The following is a 26,115-nucleotide window of genomic DNA, read 5'->3' as shown; positions in this document are numbered from 1 at the left end:
AGAGATGCCGTGGGGCAGGCGTGGGGAGCCCTCCGCACCCCCGGGCTTGCTCATGCCAATTGAATCCACAGAGGATGCTGCCCTCTCCTGGGCTCAGCGTGACTTGCAGAAATTCAAGGAAACCGGGAGAGGCCTAAGACCGCTGCTCTGGGGGGCTCAAAACCCCACTTACGGGTTCTCAAACGCGTTGACTTCCTCCACCTATCTCAGTGGACACTCCAGGGACTTCTTCCGCCGAGAGCCAGGCTGCTGCACCCGCGGATGGCCTCCGAGCGCAGCCTGGGAGGGGAAGAGCAGGGCCAAGCTCGGGAGCGGTCCCTAAAGACCAGGGAGATGCTTGCTGGGATGAAAAGCAAGATGATGAAGGCCAGGGGCTGGGAAGATCTCCTGAGCCTGGGGAGGACCACGGGGTCCTTACCAACTGCGAGAGCTGCTAGCTTTTCATCTCAACTAGTGATTTTCATAAATTAGTTCAGTTGACAGTAAAATAAATTCCCAGCCAGTTTAATTGAGCCATAACAGGGTCCTGTGCTTCCTCAGCAGGGCGGAGTAGGGACGGAGCACTGCCAAGCCCCAGGGTGACGCCGAGACATCCCAGTGCCACCTGCAGCGGGGGGGGGTGGTGACTGCCCCCGGCATCCCAACCCCGCGTAGCAAGTGGACAGCGGCGGCCAGAGCTCCCGTGGGTCCCCCAGGCTCTGGGGAGGTGCTGCCCCGCCGGCCCTGCCAGCCCCTGCCCCTACCCTCCCCTGCCCGCCCCTGCCGCTGCTCTGCCTGCCCCTGCCCTCCCCTGTCGTTGCTCTGCCCTGCCCGGGCCCTGCCTGCCCGGCCCTGCCCGCACTGCCCCTGCCCTGCCCGCCCGGCCCCTCCCTGCCCGCACTTCCTGCTGCCGCGGGCGCCTCCCCGCAGCCTGGGCACCGCCGGGACGGTGGCTCCGCGGGCAGCCCGCCGCACCGGGGGTGCCTGGGACCGCTGCCCTACCGCGGGACAGCGCCGGGGCACCGGTTCCACCTCTCCTGCCCCCGGGTGAGGGGGCGGCAGCAGCGAGCCCCCGCTTCCCCGCGGCCCCCACGGACGTTCCCGGCCAGCAGGAGCCCGCTGGAGCCCGCTTCGCCCACCTGCCCGGCATGCGGACACCGACGGTGATGATCGTGGGGCTGGTGCTGTGCCCCTGTGGGCTCCTGCTGACGCTCACGGGCACGCTGGCACCCAACTGGAGGCAGGTGAGCCTCATACCCAACCAGCCCATTGACCTCGTCCTGGAGCACGGCATCTGGGACATGTGCAGAGAGCAGCAGAGCAGCCACGACCGCCGCTGCGGGCAGGCTGATGAGTTGGGCTACTTTGAGCAAGTACCCGTGCGGGTGGCCCAAGGGATGATGCCCACCTCACTGGTGCTCACCCTCGTGGGGTTGCTGGTGGCTACCCTGGGGGTTCGCTGCTGGCAGAAGGAACCACGGCACCCGCTGGCTGGGGCGGCAGGGCTTGTGCTGCTCCTCTCGGGGCTGCTGAGCCTCGTGCCTGCCTCCTGGTACACCCACGAGCTGTGGGCGCTGCCCGCACCGGCTGGCAGCACCCTGGTTGTAGGCTACAGCTTGGTGCTGAGCTACTTGGGAAGCTGCCTGGAGATCCTGGGGGGGCTGACCCTCGCCCTCAGCTTCCATCACTGCTGCAAGGAGCACAGGACCCCCAGGCTGCCCCCCAGCCCTGTGCTGGAGGCTGGGCCGTGCTCCACCGTTGGGGCTTACCATAATCCCCGGGATGTGCTGGAGGACGAGCGAGATGGACAGCAGAGGAGCACCCTGCCTTGTGACTCTGACTTCTAGCCCCAGTGCAGGGACAGCAGCGGGCACCGGCCAGCCTGGCTGCCTGGCACCGAGAGCAGCGCTGGCTCCTGCCCCTCCAGGCTATGCCCTTCCCATGGGGTAGCTCGGAGCTGGCTGGAAGCAAGACCGAGGACCCGGCTTGAATCTCTGTAACGTCCTCAAAAGACTGCTGTGCTCCAGGTCCCACAGCTGTGCCAGAGCCGTGCTGGGTTGTGGACCAGCCCTGGCTCCAGATCTTCCGTGCAGCTTTTAAGCTCATCCTCCTGCACCATGCAGCAGCTTGGGCAAAGGCAGCTCCAGTGTTCCCTTGTGACCAAGGTACAGGTTAGCACCATGTAGCCTTCAGGGCTGGGAATAGGGGAGGGGAGCACCTCCCACATGTCTCTGCTCAACTCAGGGCTGTGCAAACAGGAAAATAAATGAAGGGGAACGTGTCTATGCTGTGGGACAGTTATGGGATTTCTGCTAGGCGGGCTGGGCTGGGAGCCAGTGGACACAGGTAACCCTGGGCTTTGCCTGAAGCAGGGAGGAAAGGTCTGTAGAAGGGGACAGGTAGCTTTTTAGCACCTTCCTTAAGGACTTTTCCCCCATGGTCAAAAATCAGCTCTGGAAGAAGTTTCTCTTTCCTTGAGTACAGCCACTTTTGGGGGGCAGAGATCACAGGGGAATAAAAATAGCACGTATTTCCCCTTTCCTCATCAGCTTGGTGGGAGGCAGTAAAACTGGTCTCACTGGTTTGTAAGGGACACTCAGGAGGTCACAGCTGCACTATAAAATCCTGCTTGGCACCCTGCATAACAGGGCAAGAGCTGAGCCAGCTTCCTTGCAAGTCTATTCAGCCAGATTTCTGCCCCAGGTGAGCCCAAAGCACCCTGGTCAGCAAGCCTTGCTGCAGGGGGAGGGTGCATCAAGATGCCCCGAGTGTGGTTAAGGGATGGTACAGGATGCACCCTGCAGCAGGAGATCAGATTCAGGTGGCTCAGAGAGCTTGCCAGGGTTGGAGACTTCCTGAAAAACCTCCCAAAGCTTTTTCCTCTGGACTGCAAGTTCCCTTGAGCTTAGAAATCTGGGAAGAGCAAACCAACCTCTCCTCCCCGGCCCACACACAAACTACAATGGCACTAGAGGTGCTGCACAACGTTCCTTTATGAAAATACAGTGTTCGGGTGAGATGGTCCCTTCCTCAGCGGGGCTGGCAGCTCCTGCAGAGATCATAGACAGGTGCATCACAGGGATGAGTCAGAGCCAGCCTCCCTGGGCACACCGGGCACCTTGGCACAGGGCCTCCGGCCACAGGCGGAGGGGACAGCCCCTGTACCAGCTAGACTCCAGGCACCCCCAGGTCTTGTCCCTCTTCCCCAGCTTGCCTCAAGAGTGGGCACCATGCCAGCACTGGGCCTGGGGAGGGATCTGCATGGCGTGTGTGTGTGTGGGGGGGGGGGGGGGGTGCTGGGGGTGTCCTTGGGGCACCCCAGCATGGCAGTGGGGTCCCTACCAGGGCCTCCACCAGATGCTGCTCACCTCTTTCCCATCATAAGCTTCATTCACAAAGGTATCACTCTTGGGGGGAAGCTCTTCCTCCTCATCCTCCTCCTCAGGGTCACTTTCGCGATGGTACAAGGTCAGCACCCGAGTGGAGGCAGTGCTTGAGGTCCTGGGGAGAGAAAAAAAAAAGTACCTTGATGATGGCCTGGCCATCTTCTAGAGACGGGGCAGATCCCAAGTCCTGCCACAACCCCTGGTAACAGCCTGCTGGGGTGACTGGAAGTTTCCACATAGCCCAGGAGTGCCCCAGGACACCATGCTGTCCCTGGGCAGGGAGACCCTGTCCCTCTCCAGCCCCAGTTGTACCAGGCGCAGTCGAGCCCCAGAGCTCACCTCCTCCGCCTGTCCCGCCTCCGCATGTAGGCCAGGGCCCCCACAGCAGCAGCAGTGAGCAGCAGGAGCACAGCCACCCCCAGGGCGATAGGTCCTGCCACGGGCTGCACCTCTGCCTCCTCGCAGTAGTCGCCACGATAGCCCAGGGCACAGTGGCAGGTCACTCGCCCAGCCTCGATGGCGCAGTCCCCACGCAGGTTACACGTTTCGCTGCTGCACGGCATGGCCCCCAGCACCTCCTCAGTGCTGGGGGGTTCCAGGAAGGGCTTTCCGTACTCCCGTGGGCCAGAGGTGGTGGGCAGGCTGGGGGCGGGCTGCCGAGGCTTGGGTGCAGCTGTGGGTAAGGCTGGTTTTTGTTCTTCCACATGGGACATTCCTGATGGTGCCACCACGGGGACCTGTGTTCCCATCTCTATGGAGGGACCTGGAGGGAGATCGGCAGAGACCCAGGTGAGACCCCCTTTTCCAGACTGGGAGACACTGGGCAGGGCCCCCCTGTGCCCAGCCAGGCCCCCCTGTGCGCCCCGGCTGTGGGCAGGCACTCACAGTCAGCCTCATCAGAGCCATCAAGGCAGTCGGGGCGCCCATCGCAGACCTGCTCTCTAGAGATGCAGCCCTGGAGGTCAGGGCAGGCCTGGAGCGGGGCTCGGCAGGGCAGTGCCAGCGTGCACGCCACCCCACGCACCAGGTGGTAGCCGGGGGAGCAGCGGCACAGCCGCCCTGTGGGGTTGGGCAGGCACAGCTGGGCACAGCCCCCGTTGTTCTTTGCACAGCCGTTGGTGCCTGCCAAAACAGCACAGGTTAGCACGGTCGTTGCAGGGCATGGCTCAGCCCCCTAGATGCCCCGGGCTGGGGCAGCCCCAGACCCACCTTCCTGTGAGAACTGGCTGTAAATCCTCATGGCGACCAGCTCCTGCTCCATGGGGAACCACCAGCTCTCAGCCCGCTCCAGCCGACTGTGCCAGATCTTGCTGGAACCTGGAGACACATGGGGTCAGCATTGCTGCACATCCCCCTACAAGGGCGCAGGGGGTGGGAGGTGGGGTCCCCCAGCCTGCCCTTCACCCCGGGGAGGGGCAGCCTGCACCCCACAGGGACTGGCAGAGACCCCTGTGTCCTGGTGCAGTAGGAGGAGCCGGACAAGGCACAGCAGATGGACTCGCCATTGTTTGAGGTCGTGCTCCAGAGCAGGAAGCCTTCTCCGACGGCAAAGAGCGAGAGGCCGTGCAGCCCTTCCCGCACCACACGATAGTGGGATCCATTCAGCTCAACGCTGCTGATGGTGCCTCTCTCTGCAGGGCACAGATGTGGGGACATCAGATGGGGGGGCACAGAGGGCTCCAGGCTGCCCCTCAGGGCTGTGCCAGGCTGTGCCCTGCAGACCGAGTGCCTGCACCACTGCTGGCCCTAGCGATGCCCCGGCCCAGCCCACACTCACCACAGTCCGCCCAGTACAGCCGGGTGCCAACACCCCCGAAGGCAAGGCTAGTGGGAGCCCAGGCTTTCCTCCAGACGGCTCTGCGGTTGGTGCCGTCCATGGCTGCGCACTCCACCGCAGCGCCCGGCCTGCGGCTGCCAGCCGCCGTGACAAAGCACATGCTGGAGGCACGAGGGCTCAGCGCCAGCCAGGCGGCACCCTGCAGCCCCTTGCTGAGCAGCTCCAGGGCCCATCGTCCCCCGGGAGCTGCCACATGGATGCTGGGCGGCTGCCCCCCAATCCAGTACAGGTTCCCACTAAGCCAGTCCAGGGCCAGGGACGTAACGGTGCCCTCCACAGCCACCGCCACCTTCCAGGACAGCCGGCCCCAGTCCTTCAGGCGCAGCAATCCGATGGAGTCGCCCCCCACCTCTGCAAAGTACAGGCTTTTGTCTTTCACTGAGTAGTCGACGGCTGACAGGCGGCCCACCTTGGCCAAGGGCAGGGCCTGGTGCGGGGGAAGGCCTTGGGATCCAGCCGTCGTGGGCAGGTCCTTCAGGTAGACCTGGAGGAAGGAGGCAGCACTAGGAGGGGGACCCCACTCTGACAGCAGGAGGACAGCAGCCCCCAGGGCCAGCTCCAGAGGACAGTACCTGTGTCACGGCTGCCGGTGACACCAGGAGGGCAAAGGCCGAATCATGGAGGGGCAGGCAGGTGGTCTCATTGGTGGCCAGTGTCAGCCCAGTGGGGCAGCGGCACTGCCCAGCACGCCCGGCGCTCAGCAGGCACAGGTGGGAGCAGCCACGTGCCGCACAGGGGTTGGGGACCATAGGGCGCAGGGCTGGGTGCATCACCTGCGGGAAGGGCAGCCTCAGCCTCACAGCCCCGTCAGCACCCAGCAGCGGGGCTGAGCACAACTGACACCGCGCTGTGCTCCCGAGGCCCAGGCACAGCCCAGCTGGGGCAGGACGGTGAGGCAGAGATGCTCCAAGAGGACCAGAGACCCTTGACCACAGGTACCGCTGCCCAAGGGCCGTACAGAGGTCCCCAGTGCTCTGCACTCAGAGGACAGCAGGGTCGTGCAGGGTCTGAGCCCCAGCAGAGCTGGAGCAGCAGGGTGCAGGGATCCCCCCCGTAGGTACCTGGAGGCCATGGGGCTGCCCGTGTCGCTTGAGCAGCACGGTCCTGTTCTTGCCACTGGCCTTGTCCACCTGCTGCACAGACCATGCCTTCCTCTCTGACCAGTAGAGCTGTTCCTCGCACACCACCGCCGCAAAGGGGCTCCGGACCCAGCTCAGGTGCAGGACCTGGCAGAGAAGCCATGAGCGCCCAACCCCAGCCCCCGTCAGGGCCCCATGACCAGAGCCCCACCACACACCTTCACACTGGTGCCATCCAGGTGTGCAGAACCGACACTACCCAGCTTCTCATCCAGCCAGAAGATCCTCCAGGTGGGAAGGTCGAGGGCCAGTGCTGTGGGCCAGCCCAGCCCCTGGGCCAGCAGCACGTGCCGCTGACTCCCATCCATACTGGCCTTCATCAGCCGCGGGTGGCTCCCCACCTCTGACCAGTACAGCAGCCTGGCGGGAAGAGAGGTGCTGGCCCCTGGACCTGCCACAGCACGATCCCAGTACCAGGGCAGCCCAGAGGAGCAGTGTGGAGTTCCCATCCCATCCGGGACACACTGAGAGCTCCCCAGGGCAGGACAGGTGCCTGGGCTCCTTCTTCCCCAGTTGCACAGCCCCCGACAGCACCCAGGTGAGGCCATCCCAACTCTTCCCCACCCCATCACCTGCCTCTGTGGAAGAAAATGGGGCAGGGATGGAAGTCCCCAAGCCTTCCTGTCCCAGCCTTACCCTGCCAGAGGCTGAAGCACAAGGGAGTGGGGCTGGTCCAGATCTCCATCCATCACCACAGTGTACTCTGGTATCCCTCGCCAGGCAGCCCCCAGGTGAGTGGCCAGCACCTGCCCTGCTGCCCCATCTGTCCAGTACAGGTTTCTCCCAAGCCAGTCCACTGCTATACAGTCTGATCTCACACCTGCAATGCTCCCAAGAGTCAGCACCCATGGGTTACAGCTGCATGGCCTTCTGGCACAATGCTCCCAGCCCACGTCCCCTCCATCCCAGGAGCTCCAGCTTCCCCCAGCCCTGCTCCCACCAGCACCTCTCCATGGAAGGGGACACAGTCTGGCACCCCGCTGCTGCCTGGAGATGGCACAGCCACGGAGATGCCGGCCCTGCTAACCCCACGCTGTCACAGCCCACCTTTCACTACTGTGCCTTTCTTGCCCAAGTCGAGGCCCTGCCAGCGGATGCTCTCTGTGGCCAGGTCCATCCAGAAGACTTTCCTCTCCACCAGGTCATAGTCGAGTGAGAAGACAACGCGATCCTTGTCAGTGGCCAGCAGAATCTCCCAGTGCCCACTCCGCAAGCCGTAGGAGAACAGCTCTGACTGCACAGCCACCAGCAACATGGGCTCTGGTCCTGGAGCAACACAAAGCCACCCGGACCCTGCTCAGCACTGGTGGCCCTGCAGCCCCAGCACATGCAGGCAGGGAACATGGCACTCGCAGGCGTCGGGGCCTGCTGGGACTTGGCCCTACTGCACAGCACGTTCCCCAGCTAGTGCAGGTAGATTTGCTGACTGGCCACGGGCAAGCAGCAGCTCACAGCTGAGTGGGGCCTTGGGGGCCACGTAGCAGAGGGGACAGGGCCATCTGCAGGACTACAAGGCTCCCCATGGGGAGCATGCACAGGGGGACAGGTACCCACCGGCTCCTGGCGTACCCTAGAGCACCAAGGACACCCGGCACTGCTGAAGCGCTGGGCTTAAGCAGGGCTTACCGGTGAGTTTGCAGACACGGCCATCGGGCTCCAGCAGGTAGCCGGGGAGACAGGCACAGCTGTAGGACCCCGGCGCATTGAGGCACGTTTGGCTGCAGGCTCCATCACCCCGCTCCACACACTCGTCTATGTCCACACAGGACAGACCGTCCTCGGCCAGGCGATAGCCTGGGTCACACCAACACCGCTGTGGGGAAAGGGACTGTCAGGGTACCCCCCTGGGGACACACATGAGGCATCCTCCTGCAGCTGGACCAGGGCAGCATGATGGGGCAAGCCCCTGGCCCAGGGCTGCTGACACTCACAGGGCCCTGGGGCGAGGGGTAGCAGAGGTGCGCGCAGGACCGCTGGCAGGGCACAGAGCAGTTCCCCCCCTCATCTGAGCCATCCACGCAGTCCTGCCGTCTGTCGCACACCAGGGATGCATTCAGGCAGGCCCCCAGCCCACACGGGTACTCGTGGCTCTGGCAGGGAGCAGGCTGGCCTGCAGGGACATGCGGGGAAGGCTGCCCTGAGCCTTGTCCATCAGCTCCCTTTGCTCAGCTGGGGCAGAATCAGTGGCTCCCACAGGGTGCCTCAGAGCTCACTGCAGTCATGTCCAGAGCTGTGCCTGCAGTCTGGCTTCAGGCTATCCTAATCCCAAGGCCACCAGCCCTACAGGCATCACAGCTGTCTAGGGCCTGGAGCCACCACAGATGCTGAGAAGAGGCCTTTCACCTCGGCACAGACACATACCCCCTCCCTCCATGCTGGGCACCCACCAGCCACCCCCGGGTGAGACACAGAGGGGATAAAAGCAGGGTCTTGCTCACAGCCAGCCTCGTCGCTGCCATCCGTGCAGTCACGTTCCCCATCACAGCGCCAGACATCAGGGATGCACCCACGGCCATGGGAGCATCCCCACTGCTGGTCCCCACACGGCTCTTCCTCCCAGGGACAGCCCTGCAAGAACAGAGGGTGAACAGGGCCACCAGCCCTCCTGGGAGCGAGCGGGGACATGCTGTGTCCCCACCACCCCACTCACCTGCTCATCTGTGCCGTCCCCGCAGTCAGCAGTACCGTCACAGCGCCAGGCCTCTGGCACACACTCCTTGCTGTGGGGACATGCCACCTCACCGGTGCGACAGAGCAGCGGCCGGGGCACGGTGCAGCCTTCCTCATCCGAGCCGTCCCGGCAGTCATGGTCTCCATCACAGCGCAGGGCCAGGGCCACGCACTGCCCGCTCCGGCAGGAGAACTCAGCCGGGCCACACTCCTTCGGCACTGTGAGCAGGGACAGGGCTGAGCAGGGGCACCATCCCTGTCCCCGTCCCCATCCCACCAGCACAGACATGGCACTGAGCAGGGCACGGCTCCTCTGGCTGCTTGGCAGGTTGCCCCAGGCAGCGCCTGCTCCTGGACCCACGGGAAACCTGGTGCACCCGGCTGTGGGGGCAGACCACCCCCAGAAGCCCCCATCCCATCCAGCCCCAGACTCTCACCACAGCCCTGCTCATCGGTGTAGTCCAGGCAGTCGGCATGGCCATCGCACAGCCAGCTCTCGGGGATGCAGCGGGTGGCGGTGTCACAGCGCAGGGCGCACTCCGGTGTGGGGCTCCAGCAGCCTGTCTCATCTGAGGCGTCAGGGCACTGTGGCGTCCCATCGCAGCGCTCCTTGGCCTCAATGCAGGTGGCTCTGCTGGCACAGTGGAAGGCTCCTGGGGAGACAAGGGGGCTGGCTAAGTCTGCAGCAGGCAGCCAGGGTGCCCAGACCCTCTGCTAGCCCCCCAGCAACCTAGACTGGCTCCACACTGCAGCGACAGGGCTTGATCCCTCCCTAGTCAGTGCACCTCTGACAGCCTAGCTCCCGAGCAAGGTGACCGAGGCAGTCTCTGCTCAGCCACATCTAGGTCACCGCAAGCAGTGGGGCCAGCCCTGTCCCCTGCTGACAGGGCCTCCAGCCCAGTGCCAAGCTCAGAAGAAACCAGTATGCCACATCAGAAGCATGCCACATCACAAGCATCAGAGCCCAGGACACACTTAGACCTTCCCAGATCCCGATCCCACCAACCCCACCAGAAAGCAGCCATAAGCCCTGGCACAGGGCAACCCAGCTGTGCAGGTGACTGAAGAACGGCTCCTACCTGGGGTGTCACAGAGCTGAGCACACCTGTCCTCATCAGAACCATCTGCACAGTCCTTCTCCCCATCACACACATACTCTTGGGCCACACACTCGGTGCCATCATGGCAGGGCACGTGTGTGCGGGGACAGGACAGATGGAGAACTGGGGTCAGGGGGTGCGCAGAGCTGGACAGGAGGGGTGGGGTAGGTGGTACTACCCGTGCAGGACTGGTTGGGTGCTGGGTGGTAGCAGCTGCTCTTGGGGCAGAGGTCTTGGCTGGCAAGGACCGAGTGGTGGTGGTGGTACTGGTGGTGGCTGGCCGCACAGTGGTGGTCTTGGTTGGTGTGGTCCGGGCAGTGGTTGGTGCAGGGGTGGTCTTGGTTGGTGTGGTCCGGGCAGTGGTTGGTGCAGGGGTGGTCCGGGCAGTGGTTGGTGCAGGGGTGGTCTTGGTTGGTGTGGGCTGGCTGGCGGTTGTTGGTGTTGTGGTAGCCTTGCTGGTTGGTGGAGGAGTAGTGGTGAGCGCAGTGGTGGTCTTGCTTGGTGTAGGTCTCCTGGTGGAGGTTGCGGGCTGAGCAGCAGTGGTGCTTGTGGTTGTCTTCGTAGGGATGGTCACAGGTGGAGGGAGTGGCAGGGCAGACCCCTTGCTTGGTGGCACTGGCAGAGGCACAGGCATGGGAACATGAGCCTGTATTTGGTGCTGTGCCCTCCCCACAGCCTGGGCACCTCCAACAGCACCCGGCATGGCCACCAGCAGCCGGGCACCCAGCCCCAGCTCAGAGCAGTACAGCCACCCAGCCCCATCAGGTACACCACCAGCACCAGGCACAGCGCCAGGGCCACTCTTACCAGCCTGCAGCTCTGAGCCCACGAAAGCCACCACTCCCTGCACGCCTGCTGCCGGCACGGACAGCAAGAGGGCCAGCGTCCTCCGGTCCCACAGCAGCAGAGCTGTCCCGTTTGCCGACACCAGGTATGGCTCGAAGGCAGCCACGAGGCCGTGGGACCAGCTGGGTGCCAGGGTGACTGCTTGCCGCTTGGTCAGACTGAGCGCCCGCAGGCCTGTGGGGCAGAAGTATGGTAGGACCCTGGGGCCTGCAGGAACCCCTTGTGGCTCACCCCACGCCCCCAAAGCCCACAGCTATGGCATGGACCTCATGGCTGAGGCCAGGGGCTCGGCCACGGGACAGAGGCCGTCCCACGAGCACCCCACTGCCCAGGCAGGGACCTGCTGCATGTAGGACATGGCTGTCACTCCTGCCTGTGGTGACTGCCTCCGCTCTCTGCTCCAGATACCGCCAGGGCTCACCCAGGGCTGAGCTCCAGAGCAGGGTGAAGGCTCTGCTATCCATGGCCGCAGGCAGGTCTCCAGGCCACGTTTCGTTCCAGACATCCCACGGAGCACCTCCAGACAGGCTCAGCTGCTGCAGGGGCTGCCCACGGGCTAGCCAGTACAGCGTGCCCCGCCGCCAGTCCAAGAAGAGGTGCTGGATGCTGCTGCGAGCACGGTGCAGGATGCGCGGGGACATGTCAGATGCCCGGATCACCCCGATGTCCCTCCGGTTACATGCAAGCCAGTACAGGTCCCCTGAGCGGATGTCCACACGGGCAGAGCAGACTGGGCAAGAGTAGGTGAGGGAGCAGTTACGGGGCTGTCCCATGACCCTTCTCCTCCACCTGGGTCCCCCCTGCCCCTGAAACATGCATAGCTGCCCAGCGCTTTGGCACGGCCTCAGTGTGGGCGCCATGGGACTGCTGTGCTCTGCACCCAGGAGACTCTCAGGTCTCAGGGAGTACCAGGAAGGGCAGCGTGCCCTCTGCCACTCCATAGGGTCTCACCTGGCAGCCTAGTCGCAATGGCCTCTCTCCTGCCAGGGTGCCCCACAACACGCAGCAGCGTCCCATAGTCATCTGTCCCGTAGAGCACTGACCTCTGCCAGTCCACATCTTGCAGGTGGAGTGGCTCCTTCCACTCCTGCACCCGTCTGCTGTGTGCTCCAGGGCCCACCTGCACCAGGAAGATGGCCTCCCCTGATGCATACACGATGGACAGCTCTGCAGGGTACAAGGGCAGTGTGTGAGCATGGCCCCAGGGGCAGTGGATGGGGTTGCCAGCATGAACAAAGAAACGTAACAGCACTGGTGTGTGCTGGGAACATCATCCCATCCCTCTGACTCCCACAGGGATGCATCCCACCCCAGACAGCCAAGCCCACCTTGCAGACACTGCTCACCTGTGCACTTCCCCGAGGGCAGGAGGAAGAGCCCCTCTGGACATGCACACTTGTAGCCCCGAGGGTGCACAGGGGACAGGAGGCAAAGGTGACTGCACAGGCCTGGAGCACACGCAGCAGTGTCCCCTGGGAGAAAGGGAACATTAGAAGCTCAGGCAGCCATGACTCCCCCTGCCCCCCCCCCCCCCCCCCCCCCCCCCCCCCCCCCCCGATCCCCCAAAGCCACAGGCTGTCCTGGGGCTACATACGGGCCCCAGGCAGGGTAGTACTGTCACATCAGGTAGGAGGGCTGAGCTTTACCCAAAGCCATGGGACTCAGCAGCTTTCCTAGGGGTTCATATGTCCCCTCTGGCACAGCTCCTCGCCACAGAACCAGGAGAGCCATCGCGCAGGTCCTAGCGATCTCCAGGACCCAGCACAGCTTCCCCTAGCACCCAGCGAAGTGGCAGGGGTGCTGCCAGCCCTGCATTGGTGTGGACGCCCAGCAGGGTACTCACGGGGAGGCTGCTGCAGTGCGTGTAACACAGAAAAAGCTGAGACAGGGGCACGGAGCAACACTGCGTGCTCCTGTGGAGAGATCCAGGTGGATGACACCAGCTCTGTGCCATCGGTCCAGAAGAACCGGCTCTCGAACACAGCCAGGCTCAGCGGCTCCGTGTGGCTGCGCAGAACACCAGGAAAGGAGTGGCGCCCGCTGCCATCTATCCGCAGCGTCTCGATGGACTGGGGACAAGGCAAGGCACAGTGACCATGTGACACCCCCACACCCAGGCCCTGTCCACAGCCACAGGGGCTCACAGAGGCTTCTTCCCCCCTCCCAGCCCAGGGACATGGGCCAGACCTGGGCATGGCTCCCTGCTTGCACCCATGCCTTGGCCATAGCCGCAGGGGAACAAGGACCACCCTCCCCACTCCCACCCCATCGCCTGCCAGCACCTGGGTGGTCAGAGCCCTGCTGCCCCACATTCCTACCTCCTTGTACTCGCTGATCCAGTACAGCCTGCCAGCCACATGGTCCAGGTTCAGCCCCACAGGCTCCTCCATGGACACCACTGTGAGCTCCCGCCGGTTTGACCCGTCCATGCCGGCTGCAGCAATGACTGTTCGGCCCCTCGGCCCGCGGTTGACCCAGTACAGTGACCTGGGGGCAGGCACTAAGCACCCACTTCATGGCATAACACCAGTGCTGCCACAGCCCCACAGCAGGCACAACACAGCACCGGCATCGCTCGCTGAGGAGTGCGGAGCCAACCCTAGCTTACTCGCTCCTCACCTTGCAGCTGGGTGCACTGTCAGCTGCTCCGGTGCCACATCCTTCCCCAGCACTGTCACATAGCCCCGACCATCGCCCAGTGCCGCACAGATGGCTGCAGGGTGGCTGCTGGCCCAGTACAGCTGCCCAGTGAACCAGTCCACAGAGATGCTGTTCACCTCCCCAGCATCTGCAGAGACAGAGCAGTTTAAGGCACACCGGTGCTGCTCTAGGCTGGGAGGCAAAACCCAGGCTGACTTTTCCTCTAGGGAAAAGGCAGGGCTGAGGTGGCAGACCAGCTCTCAGCACCCTCGCTCCTCCTCACCTGCATATAGGGGCTGTGTGCCCTTTCCCGGGTGGCGAGCACGGAGCTCGCCCTCCTCTGTCAGCCAGTAGTAGGTTTCTCGGAGCAGGTCGTACACCAGGGCACGGGGTTCGGTCTCGGTGGAGAGCAGGGGCCGGTAGGCTTGGGTCCGCACATCCAGAAGGGCTAGGTCCTGCCCCACAGCCACCAGGACCTGCGTCGCGTTGTCTGCCAGGGCAAGGGAGATGTCACCCGGTTAGCAGGGATGTTGTTAGCTGGGGACACTGCCCAGCCCCTCAGACAGCTGGGGCTCCCCAGCAAACCCTACCTGCCACTTCGCAGGTGGTGCCATGCCACAGGGTGTAGCCCTGGAGGCAGGCACAGCTGAAAGCGCCTGGGGTGTTGTGGCACAGCTGGCTGCAGGGGCTGTACTCCAGGGAGCACTCGTCCACATCTGTGGGGACAGGCACAGCCAAGAGCCTGCCGCGTGGCTGGCTAGCTACTCCCAGACAGCACTCATGCTGCTCCCCAGGGACCACGGGCAAAGTTCCCTAGATACCAGCACCTGGGCCCCAGCCCCGTAATGCACCAGCTGCCGCTGGGATGTCACCCAGACACAACCTTTGCGGGCCCAGGCATGACACACGGGTAGCAGCAGGGATGAGGCAGGTGTTCCTGCATAAGCACCGGCTCTGGCAGGACCCCACTCTCAGTGTGTGCCCAAAGCGTGTGCAGCCTGTCCCCTCCTTACCAGCACAGCTCTGCCCGTCCGCCTGCAGCTCCCAGCCAGCCCCGCAGGAACACTGCACTCCCCAGTGCGTGTCAGCACACGTCTCCATGCAGCCCCCATTGCGTACAAAGCAGCTCCGACCTGCAGGGACACAGCGGAGGGGTGACAAGACACAGGACAGTCCTGTGGCTGCCCCTGGCCCCAGCCACGTGGGCAGTGGCCAGCAGCTCCACACAACTCACCACATGTGCTGGGCTCATCGGTGCCGTCCAGGCAGTCATCCTCATCATTGCACATCAAGGACTCCAGGATACACTTCCCCTCGTCGCACCGCACCATGCCAGGTGGGCAGGGGGCTATGGCACACACAGCTCATGTCAGGAGGGCAGACCGATACCAGGTGGGCACAGGGGAAGCCATGGCTCCCAGACTTATGGGGAGGCCCCTCAAAGCACAAACAGGTTCCTGGGATGCTTGCCACCATCCCAAGGGGAGCTGAGGCCCAGGAAGGAAAAGTACCCCCTGCCTCCCACACGGCCTAGGCATGTCTTGCCCCACTGAAGAGCATCCAGCAGGCTTGCTTACCGCAGACGTCTTCATCCGATGAATCGCCACAGTCATCAACCCCGTTGCACTTCCACTCAGCCATGATGCACACCCTGTTCCTGCACTGCCACTGCCCAGGCAGACAGGGCTGCTGGGGACACCCCTCCTCATCCCAGCCATCCTCACAGTCCTGGTGCCGATCACACAGCTCCCAGTGTGGGATGCAGTGGTGGGTGCCAGGACATTGCACCTTCTTTGCTCCGCACACTGAGGGAACACAGCAGCACTTGCACCGTGCCCTGTGCCTCCAGCCACTCACACTCGGTGTCCCCAGCAGAGGCTACATACCACAGTCCTGCTCATCAGAGCCATCCAGGCAGTCAGCAGCACCGTCGCAACGCCAGCTGCTAGAAACACACCGGCCGTCGTCACACTGCCAAACATGGGGATCTCCACCACAGGCAACATCTGCAGGGACAGCACCCCATCACAGGGACCAGCACAATCACAGGGGTCCCCTTCATCCTGGCATGGGGCAGGTACCAGCAACGCCCAAGGGGCTCTGCCACGGGGCTGGCCCACAGCAGCCCCCAACAGGGCTTTCTGGCGTGGGATACAAGAGGCGTCCCCACGCCACAGACATCCCCCAGGAGCTCTGGGGCACACAGGTCCCTGCAAGGTGCCACACTGGAGCCACTGGCAGAGCCAGCAAGGAGTGAGGTGCCACTGGCCTGCCCCCCCACCCCCAGGAGCACCAGGGTCCCTCAATGCCTGCATAGCGCAGCCCCCCGCAGCCCCCCCACGAGAGGGGAGGGGTGCCAGCTTCCCCCGCTCACCACACTGCTCATCTGTCCCGTCAGGACACTGCCGCTCGCCGTCGCAGAGCCAGGGAACAGGGATGCAGCGGTCACCGCAGGTGGCCTGGCGTGAGGCTGAGCACGTTGGGCCGGCGGGCGCTGCGGGAGGGAGCCGGGGCCGCCGTCAGCCCGGGCGGCCGCACCGAGACCCGCTGCGATACCCCCCCCCCCCCCCATAAGCTCCCTGCGCGGGGGTCCCGGCACAGCCCCGCGGACGGGGGTCTGATCCCAGCCAGGGGCACCCCAGGACCCCCTGCGGGGCTGCGGGAAGAACTGCAGCCTCTCGCTTTCCCCCAGGGATGGCAGGGACCCCCCAAGCCCCCTAAACAGCGGGACGAGGCTCCTCGGGGCGCAGGGACCCCCCAAGCTCTCAGGGCGGGCAGGATGCCACAGGGGGCAGGGACCCCCCAGCAGCCCATCGCGGGGGGCTGCGAGCATCCCTGAGGCGGCGGGAGCCCACCGCAGCCCCTCGGGATGGGACTGAGTCCGATGCCCCCCCTCCCTCCCGGTCCCTGCTCACGGGCGCGGCGGGTCCCGGCGCCGGCGGCGATCCCGGCCAGCAGCGGCGGCGGCGGCAGGAGGATGCTGAGGAGCGCGAGCAGCAGGCGGAGCGGCGGCGGGGGGCGGCCCATGGCGGCGGCGGCGGAGGGGCGGCTCCGGGGGCCCGGCCGGCGGAGGGGAGCGCGCTGCCGCCGCCGCCGCCTTTATGCCCGGTCGCGGGCAGCCATTGGGCACCGCGGGCACCGCCCGCCGCCGGCGGAGACCCCGGCCCGCCCCGCCGCCGCGGGGGCTGCGCCGGGCTGCCCGGGGGGGAGCTCCAGGCGGGGGCCGGGGGCCGGCGGCCGCGGGCGGGGCAGGTGCGGCCCCAGGCCGGGCACGCTCGGGGCCCCGCCGCCCCCCAAGAGCCGGGGAGGGGGCGCGGAGGGTCCCCGGGCCCCCGCGGGCTGCCCCGTCCCGCCGCGTCGGGCCGCTTTATCGGGCGGGGGTGTTGTGGGAGCCCGGCCGTGTGAACCGGGCCCGCCGCACCTGCTCGGCCGTGGGAAGGCGGCGGCAGCCTTGAACGCGGGGACAGCTCCCGAAAACACGGCCCCGGGGCTGCGCCCGGCCGCCCGCCGCCGGCCCTCGACCTTGAGGGCTGCGAGGAAGCCGCTGGAGCACAACAAGAACAGAAGCAGCGGCTGAGGGAGGAAAACAGCCCAGCAAGGGGATAAGGCAGCTGCCGCCTCCTGGGAAAGGAGCCCTCTCCCACCGGCCACCTCCCAAGGCGAGGAGATGGCCCCGGGGGCTGGCAGGTCCCCTCGCTCCGCACCGGGGGGAAGCTGCCCCTCCGCGGCGCCTGGCTGGCCGCCTGGCTGCACATGGTGGCATGAGTCTGTCCGCCCCCCAGAGCCGTCCGTGCCTCAAGCACCCCCAGCACCCGCGGGTGCTGTGCACTCGCCCTCTCCAGCCTGCCCACGCCAGCTCCCAGCGTGCCAGCTGAACCCGGGCCGCCGCGGGTACGCGCCTGCTGGCACCGCTGCCTGCCTAGGAGGTGTTCAGGCACACGCAAGGGGCACTTGCTCAGGAATGGAACACTCCGGGGTGACCTCCGCCACGCTGTGCAGGGGGCCACGTACCAGCCACGGGGCCGGCACAGGAAGGGCCCCGGCACAGCCAAGTCAGTTGGGAGCTCAGGGCAGAGGCACTGTCTGGTAGAGGGAAAGACCAGGGTGTTGCACAGCTCTGGGTCAGGTGCCCGGAGCACTGGCACAAGGGAGATATCCCAGGCCCATGACAGCCAGAGAGACCATTTGTCCCAGGCTGCGGGTGCCCTGTGAGCACTAGGTGCCCCCCTGCACCGACAGCATCGCAGCACAGCCCTCATATACGCCCCTACCAGTGCTGCAGCCCAGGGGGCAGATTCACCCAGCTGTCCTGTGTGGCAGCATCCCAGCAGCCCTGGGCAACTGGTTTCCCTGGGCGCTCCCCAGGGAACACAAGTGTGCAGGTCCCAGGGATGACGAGCATCCCTTGGGGCAGGGACACCAGGCAAGGGCATCCTAGGCATTGGGGAGGGAGTGGAAAGGACGGATGGGTCCACAACAGAGCAGGATCCAGACACTCCCACACCACGCAGAAAGCCCCGATGCCTTCATCACCCCTTCAGGCTGGCGTTGAGGGCTGTGGTCGATCCTTGGGGATCTGCCCCATCTCAGGGGCCACCCCAGCTCTGCCACCCCCAGCATAGCCTTTTCTGCCCATGATGTCCAGCACTGCCTGTGCCCCAGCACTGAGCCAATACCACTGCGAGAGCCAACCCAGGGAAGGGGATAAAGAGACTCCCCCCAAGTGCAACACTTCTGTGATGGGAAAGAGGAGGAGAGTACTTTGGGCAGGACACAGCAGGGACCCTTCTGCCTCCCTGGAGCGCCCAGCACGTATAGTCCTTTTCCTGCTTTCTATACCCTTTCCTCACATTGGGAAGGGGCCATGACAGCCTGCCCAGGTGGATGTGCAAGCCCCTAATAGTTCCCTGGGCTGGGGTCTGCAACGTGCACCACTGAGAGACTAGCAGGCTTTCCTTGCCCACATGTGCTTGTGTTCAGTTGAATTCCAGCATAGCCTTTGCCTTCCCCTGATACCAGGCTCCCCCATAGTGTCACCACACCACCTAAGCAGTAACTCCTCAAAGCAGCTGGCTGGGAAAGCCAGGTGACAGCGGAGAGACTGTGGAAAAGGGTCCAGGAGTTAGTGGGTGCAGTAGAAATCCCTGGTGCATCTGAGCATTAGCTTGGGGAAGCTGGGGCAGCAGCGATGGAGAGGACACTCTGTGGCCAGCCTCTTAAATTGCAGGAGGTTTTTTTTAAAGCATGATTTAAGTCAAAGTATTTGAAATAGAAGTGTATATATATATATATAAGAACATACAGGTATATGTATACACAGACAGTGGCCCACTGTACACCATTACATTCATATGCACATACAGTGGTTTTCGCTCTTTGAGGTACAGAGGCTTTTTGCCCCAACTTCTGGAGAGATTTGTTGGATATTCTCAGGTTTTTCCTTTACAATTCCATCAGTTGGGAAGTCTCCTCACTGACATCTGGGTTCTCCCTTCTTTGTCTCTAAAAGCCAAGGGGGGCTTGAAGACAGCAGAATGCTCCCACCAAAGTGATGAGGAGGGGAAAAAAAATTATCTATGCTCACTTGAGCAGCAGCATGCAAAATGCTATACAGAAGTCCAGCAATATGACCCAGTAAGTGCAAAATAACATTTTCACCTTTAAGTATTCCTAGTACAGCAAACATTTCTTTTTCAAATATTCAAAGGCAGTTTCACATTGAGTAGTGTGATCTGTTTTATATTGTTCACAAAGTTACATGTATCCTTTCTCTATGACTGATCAGATTCTCTTCTCATTATTGGTGTAAGAAGTTTTAAACTATTCCCATTCCGTTCCAGTAACTTTTAAGCACTCTCTTCCTAAAGATAAGGGATATCATACTTGTAAAAAAAAATAAAACTAAGTGGGACACTCTGCCTCACATCAGTTATTAAGCTACAGCAACCTTGTTCCCATAAAGAAAGAACAGTTCTACTTGATTCTGTGATTTGTGTCTGTGCTCAGAATTAAATTGCCTGCAATCTGTTGTCTAAAACTTATCTCAGCAGAAAAACTGGATTTCATGAAACACTCATTTTTTCCTAGGAAAACATCTTATTCAATGCTTAAGTTACTAAAAATAAATTTTCAGAGCATTCCAAGGTATTTTAATAAAGGTATTTTTCATTTCAGTTTCAAAAACTGAAGCTTTCTCCAGATAACAAAAATCCCTTTTCAATCCTGAACAAACAGGCTTTGTGCCCAAAAACTACAACTCCTGCTTTAGGGTCTGGCTCACCGCAGCCCAAAGCATCAGCCACACTGACCACAAAGTCCCAGTGAGACTTGCAGAGTGGTGCCCCAGTGCTGGAAGACTCCCTGACGTACCAAGTAATCCCAGTAACTCTGGCCTGTGACATCCTTGCAAAGTGGGTGGCAGATGCTCTGCCAGAGGGATGGGAAGTGAGTGGAGACTTCATCCTTCATTTGACATTTTTTGATCTTGCTTTCTTGGCAGCACTGTCTTTCTGTTCCTTAAACATCCCTCCAACCTATACCCTCGTGGCCAGCACACATGGCCTGCACCAGCCCCAAAGCAAGCAGCAGCAGCTGCCTTGGTGGGTATTTTAATGAGCAGTGAAGTGGTGGTACCACAAACGGTACCTCCAGCTTCCAAGAGCCTCAGCACAAGCAGGAGGAGCACCAGCGCTGAGACCTGTGGGCAAATGCTTCCACCCTCCCAAAGGCCAAGCAGCTCTGGAAAAATAAATTTACAAACCTAAGGCACTGCCGAGGAGAACTAGGAAACAGTAGCACCTGCTGTAATGCAGCCTGTCAAGAAACTTAAGTCAGCATCCTTTATCATAGTACTTTTCCATTAATTAAAAGGGTTAATTTTGAAAGGAATGATATTCACGCCATCTGGAGACTGATTTTATGAATGCACTAAGGGAACAATTTCTTGCTCTCAGTAGTAACAACAAGAGTTATACCGCTCTCATCACCCTGGAAGGTGTTAGAAACTTGATGCATTTGCCCTCACGCCATTTGTTTCAGAACGGAGCAGGAGAGAACGATCTTTTCAAGCAGCAAGTGAATTATCAGGATCAGGAAAATAAGCCAGTTTTGACTTCTTTCACTGGTTCTGGAAAATAAACCCAGAAGGTACGGGTCAGCGCCCAAAAGGGTCTAAAAAGTTTGGTTATTAAAAAAAAAAAACCCACAAAAAACCAAACAAAACACACTGTAGGCATGGTTGCATCTCCCTCACATCCTTGCCATTCTGCTCTTTCCCAGCCCGGTGAGAGCTGGGGAAGATGGAGAGGGAAATCAGGACCCCCGCTTACAGATGCCACAGCCCCCGCACCGTGTCCCGTCAGAGCGTCACCCCCGGGACCCGCCGGTGCTGCCTGTCCCCGCCGCCACTGGGGAGCAGCAGAAGGCTGCAGGAGGGCCCTGCCTCCTCCTCTTGCTCTTCCCAGGCTCTGCCAGTTATCCGTGAGACCTGGGGAGAACGGAGAAGGAGCTCGGGACCTCCGCTCGCAGATGCCACAGCCCCCGCCCAGCCTCGCAGCATCCCCGTCGCGCATCCCGCATCCCTGGCTGGGGAGCTGGGACAAGGTGACCCAGTCTGCTAGGAGGCCGTGGGTGATGGGGGCTGGGAAGGGGGAGGGGGGGGTCTCCTAGCTATGGTAGCTCTGACCTGGCTCTGATCCTTCCACCTTGTGAGCTAGAAGCAAAATCACTGTCAGCCCACACCAAGAGGCCAGAGGCATCTCCCCAGGGTCACAGGCGTGAGGTCTTTCTGGGGGGTAGCTGTGCTAGTAGGACATTAGGGCCTCCCACCTGTTGAAACACCCATTTGTGTGTGCATATATACATACACATATATATGCATCTGTCCACATAGATTCATACGCCTCTATATGGCTGTTGAAGGATTGTTTCGAATCCTTTGATACCCTGCTCCACTGAGCTGCCCCCTGCCAGGCAGGTCCACGAGGTCAGTTTAATCCTGGACACGATATTTAAAGGAGCAAAGTGCTTCTGTCCCCCCTTGCTGCAGGTTGTGGCCAAGAGCGTGGGAAGGTGGGCAGCACACCCACGAGCAGCTGAGTGTCCCTTGCGTGGATGAGTGGGATTCCCTGCAAGGATTAAGCAATGCCATGGCTGGATAAGTGGCAGTGTTCACTGCCGCTTATGACTGCGGGCTGAATTTGTCATTATGGATGTCTTGTCAGCTCTCCTGAGCAGCAGCTGACCCTTCATTGTCTCCTCTGGCCTCACATCTATGCCCCACCATGCTTTCTGGCACAGCACTGCCACTTTTCACAGCAGTCACGTTGTCACACACACTTCTTGCTCACCCCTCCAGCCAGTCCTGCTTTCAATCAAGCTGCCACCTCACCCCAACATGTTCCAACCCTTCACGGCCATGACCTAGCAGGTCTAATCAGGACCAGGAAACTTGGAGGCTACTTCCCCCAGAATAGCCACACCTTGCTCTTCCCCAAACTGAAGTAAAGCTCTTTGCAAAAAACAGTGCCAGAGGTCTTCCTTTCTATTCTGTTCTCTCCTTAATAGCTCCAAGTTCCTCCTTGCCCATACCCCATCTCTGGTTCTGCACTCAACGCACAAAGTGAATACCCCTGCCAAAGACACACTCTCATTGTGTCCTTTGGCTGAGCTCATTAACTAACAGTAAAAACCCAAACAACGAGAAAAGGTCCTTGTCTTCCAGAAGCAACAAACCCAGCATTGCAGATACCCATTAGCATGATATCACTGGTTTTAGCCACTTAATAAGGCATACCAAGTAAAATAACTGTCTTTATCAGCTCTTCTCTAGATTCTCAAGAAAAGATCTGATTCATCATTACTTGGAAAACTGGAAAAAGTAAAGCCTGGCTTTAACACACCCCTAGAACAGTTCCTTCCCACCTAGCTTTGACTCAATTTCTTTTTTTTAGAAGGGAATTTGGCTTTCTGATTTCCAATAGTCTGCAAATTTTTCCTCCTTCTCTGTATGCCAAAGGCTACTAGGTACTTGGCTACTGCCGCTAGCTGCAGCCTGAGCAGGGACCAGCTCATACACATCATGGCTTCTCGTCCAGCCTGCCTATGCATGTTCCCTCCACGAACATCACGGCGCATGTTGTGATCTGGGTACGCTCTGTCCTCACTGGCAGAAGCACGGTTAGTGCCCCGGACCAGGACGTCATTGCCCTGGAGTCACTGATGCCTGCTCTCAGTGTTTGCTGTAGAACTTCACCTACTTTTGTCCAGACCTGGGGCAGCAGTGCAGCCCACCACCATGTGAAGCACACTGTGAAGGCACTTACGCAGGGAGCAACAGCAAACCTCATCCTCTGCCAGCACTTCCAGGGCCACTTCTTTAATGACTCCAAGCAGTACTGAGAGCTGCAGGAAGACAAAGGAGGCTATAAAACAGCCCAGCCTGCCCTCCTCTCAGGCTATCACAACAGATCTTACTTGCCAGTGAGCAATAAAGCATTATAACCCTAGGACAGCCTGTGCTTCACACATCACCTCCCTTTCTTGTTCCCCAAGGAGCTTTGAAGATTAAGGGGGGAAAAAAACCACAAAGAAAAAGAAATGATGCTTAAGGAGAGAGCTAGGAAAATATGCAGTTCTCCCCAAAACCTCACCCAGGTTCCAGTGATCAACATTTCTTGAGCCAGACAAGGTGTCTCCATCTAATAGCCCTTGACGGCTTTTTCTTCAAGGTATCCCTTTTTGAACTCCTGCAAACCCCAATATCCCACAACAGGGACTTCCTCCTCTCAGCCCTGCACTGTGGGAAGAAACCAGCTGAGCTTGCTCCCTTGTACAGAACACCCAAGAGCTTCACCTGTTGAAAGACAGTTCCTCCTTCCCTGCTCACAGCTGCGCCTTATCCATCCTCTCAAGGCTGAATAACCCTACCCCGTTCCTGGTGTAGAAACTATCCCAGGCCTTTACAAATCCTTGGTGCTCTCCTCCGGCACTGGGGAGATCATAGCGGTACAGAGCATCTGATATGTGGGCACACTGTGGTATGCTGCTGCAAGTGGCGTTTCCATTTTGTTCCTTTCCTAGCCATTCCTAAAGTCTCCCTCAGATGTGGTAGGGGTTAATCCATCCCTTAGCATCTGGAGAGCCGCAACTAGCAGCCAGGTGCCAGCAAAACAGGTTATCCCCACTGCTGGCATACCTGCACATCTTCCTGTTCTGTGCTCTGCTGGGACAAGGTGTGGCCAACCTCACTTCAGCCAGAAAGGGAGCTTCTCACCTTGCACCTTCAGCTTGGGTTTGAGCACAAACCCAGTGCAAATCCCAGGTGTAGCATTTCATTTACAGGAGTACTCCTTCCATCTCTACCTCTACCACTGGCAGTGAGTTGCCATGTATTTCCAGGCTAATCCTTGTCCTGCAAAAGCTCTTCAGAGTCATCCAAGAGCATGTTGTGTTGGACAACTGAGTTACCTCAACCTGGTTCACACAGAGAGAGGTGAAAAGACCTGGTTAGTGCTGACCATGAAAACACTCCCATTGCCTTGCAGGGTGCTGCTTTTCAGCATCAGCACTTACACCTACTGGAGCAGATGGCATGGTGCACTTCAGGGGAGAGAATGGCAAGTGCTGGAGACCCCAACTACTTTAAAATAGATGCATTTGTGGTTTTCTTCATTACAGCCCATTCATGTCTTCCTTCTTGATTGGTAGTGCTGGAAATAATGTTAGCTGCATGGGAAATGTGCCTGGCTGTCTGCTTCCCATACCCCAAGGGTGTAGAAGACACCTTTTGGTGTGGGGTCACAGGAATGGCATGCTAACATCAGGCTGTCTGCAGATCACCTTGAGGATGGATATTAGCCGAGGAGACCCAACAGTTGGGGTCGTACTGGCTGGACTTGATACAATCTGGTCACTTCCCAAGCACATGTTTTGTTTGGGAACTGTTGTCACCTTTCCCTCTCCTGCCAGGTCTCCAGACCACAGGATTAAGAGATGAAAAGTAGGATGGGGTCAGACCCTTGCTGTCTGGCATCACCATGCAGCCCTGCTGCCAAAGTCAATCACCAGCAGCTATTCCTCTTGCCTAGCAGATATCAGGAAGGTGAGCGGTTGGAGCAAGAAGGGCATCAGCCCAGGCAACTACAGCTGTTTGCTATTGTATGGCCTACATTTTGCGATGGGCTTGGTATATGCTGTATTTAGCCTTTCCTGTTCAGTGTCTGTTTGCCTCTAGTCTGCAGCAAGCAAAGAAATCCCGATGCTCAAGCAAAGGGGAGGAGCACTCCAGGGAGATTCGATGGGAGCAGGAAATGTAGGCAGGGTTGGTTTTCCTCCCTGAAATAACACTGCCTAAATCCTACTGATTGCAAAAGTCTCATGCAGGATGACTATTTTGGCTTCATTTCATGACTCACGGCAGCTTTGCTCTCTGCCAGATCAAACTGCACCACACACTGCTTTACGCTGCCTGAGCTTTTAGCCCCATGCAAAATGCTGCTGTTGCTGTAGTGCTCAAAAGCGAGCAGCTGGGGAGCTGGGGCTGTGTCCAGAGCATCTTGCTTAATCCCACAAATACCAGTCCCCACAAAAATAGAAACAATTGCCTTCTCACAGAACAGCTTGCTGTATCAAGTTTCTAGCGCTCACAGCAACCAAGATAAATTAGTATTACCTTTGTGGCTGGTAGATTAAACGGTTTCTTTCCTGTAATGTTAAATAAATGAGAGATTTTTTGTGTGTTCTGTGGAGGCAGGGGGGGTGGAGTATCTCCTTACCTTCATGACATGTTGTGCCCACTTAATTTTTTGCATCGATGACATGGAAAGTGTGCTTGAAGCCAAAATTGGAGCGTGTTTGCCATACATAGCAAGTGTGTTGGCAGAGAGAGTCTGGTTCAGTTAACCAAGCAGCCCACGTTATTTAAAACAATCCTAAAACCTCCAGCAGGCCCTGCAGTTAGCACATCATCTCCAGAGCTCAGCATCTGGGACAACGCTACCATGGCAAACCCACTGGGATGAGACTGGGAAAGAAGCAGAGGAGCCCTGTAGCCACGGCTCTGACATTGCTTCAATTTTCATATAAGAAGTATTCAAATGGGCTGCCAAGACTGCTTTGGAGGCTAGTCTCCCGTCTCAGGGCAGGGTTTTCATTTCCAAGATGCAGTCTCTCTTTCATTTTACTGCCAGAATTTTAATCAAATTCGAATGAATAAATGCACAAGATTTGCCTACGCGCTCGCTACTACTAACTTCATCGTCTCAGGTGGCTGTTGGTAAGGTGCCCCACCAGCTCTCCCTGGAAAACCTGAGGGAAGATTTTTAAATCTCCTGTAATTTGGCCTGTCTGTTCAAGCTGGATGCCCAGAAGGTACTGAGGCCCTGATTTTTAAGGTGTGCAAGGCTTTTCTTAGAGACTGGCAGTCTCCCAGGAGGTGCCCAAATGCACAGGGAAGTGCCGACATCCACCCTCCGGAGCACAGCCGCCTCTTGGGAAGCGGGCATTTTCCCTTCAGATCA

At 60.1% G+C, this 26,115-nt stretch overlaps 4 protein-coding genes across 4 annotated transcripts; 1 reads left to right on the top strand and 3 right to left on the bottom strand.

Annotated features, from left to right (window-relative positions):
* The first annotated feature begins 909 nt into the window (after positions 1 to 909).
* CLDN23 (claudin 23) lies at positions 910 to 2,244 on the top strand. Its single transcript, XM_040582397.1, has one exon. It carries the CDS (start codon positions 1,128 to 1,130, stop codon positions 1,824 to 1,826), a length of 699 nt encoding a protein of 232 aa, XP_040438331.1. The 5' UTR covers positions 910 to 1,127; the 3' UTR covers positions 1,827 to 2,244.
* Positions 2,245 to 3,317: 1,073 nt separating this feature from the next.
* On the bottom strand, positions 3,318 to 5,242 carry LOC121095456 (low-density lipoprotein receptor 1-like). Its single transcript, XM_040610715.1, has 6 exons — positions 5,143 to 5,242; positions 4,868 to 4,996; positions 4,575 to 4,682; positions 4,251 to 4,487; positions 3,705 to 4,128; positions 3,318 to 3,480 (listed from the first exon to the last, which is right to left on the bottom strand). Exons 1-6 carry the CDS (start codon positions 5,240 to 5,242, stop codon positions 3,318 to 3,320), a joined length of 1,161 nt encoding a protein of 386 aa, XP_040466649.1.
* Positions 5,243 to 5,691: 449 nt separating this feature from the next.
* Positions 5,692 to 7,175, bottom strand: LOC121082734 (low-density lipoprotein receptor-related protein 4-like). The gene is made up of 4 exons (XM_040582396.1): positions 6,978 to 7,175; positions 6,500 to 6,701; positions 6,264 to 6,428; positions 5,692 to 5,975 (listed from the first exon to the last, which is right to left on the bottom strand). The coding sequence occupies exons 1-4, from the start codon at positions 7,028 to 7,030 to the stop codon at positions 5,706 to 5,708; spliced, it is 690 nt and encodes a 229-aa protein (XP_040438330.1). The 5' UTR covers positions 7,031 to 7,175; the 3' UTR covers positions 5,692 to 5,705.
* A 202-nt stretch (positions 7,176 to 7,377) lies between these two features.
* LOC121094875 (prolow-density lipoprotein receptor-related protein 1-like) lies at positions 7,378 to 9,425 on the bottom strand. The gene is made up of 6 exons (XM_040609420.1): positions 9,380 to 9,425; positions 8,992 to 9,230; positions 8,780 to 8,909; positions 8,273 to 8,451; positions 7,968 to 8,154; positions 7,378 to 7,607 (listed from the first exon to the last, which is right to left on the bottom strand). The coding sequence occupies exons 1-6, from the start codon at positions 9,423 to 9,425 to the stop codon at positions 7,378 to 7,380; spliced, it is 1,011 nt and encodes a 336-aa protein (XP_040465354.1).
* Between the last annotated feature and the right edge of the window lie 16,690 nt (positions 9,426 to 26,115).

The sequence above is a fragment of the Falco naumanni genome, chromosome 1, assembly GCF_017639655.2.
Source record: "Falco naumanni isolate bFalNau1 chromosome 1, bFalNau1.pat, whole genome shotgun sequence".
Lineage (NCBI taxonomy): Eukaryota > Metazoa > Chordata > Aves > Falconiformes > Falconidae > Falco > Falco naumanni.
Note: the sequence above shows the minus strand (reverse complement) of the source record. Positions and strands in the feature narration are given on the sequence as shown.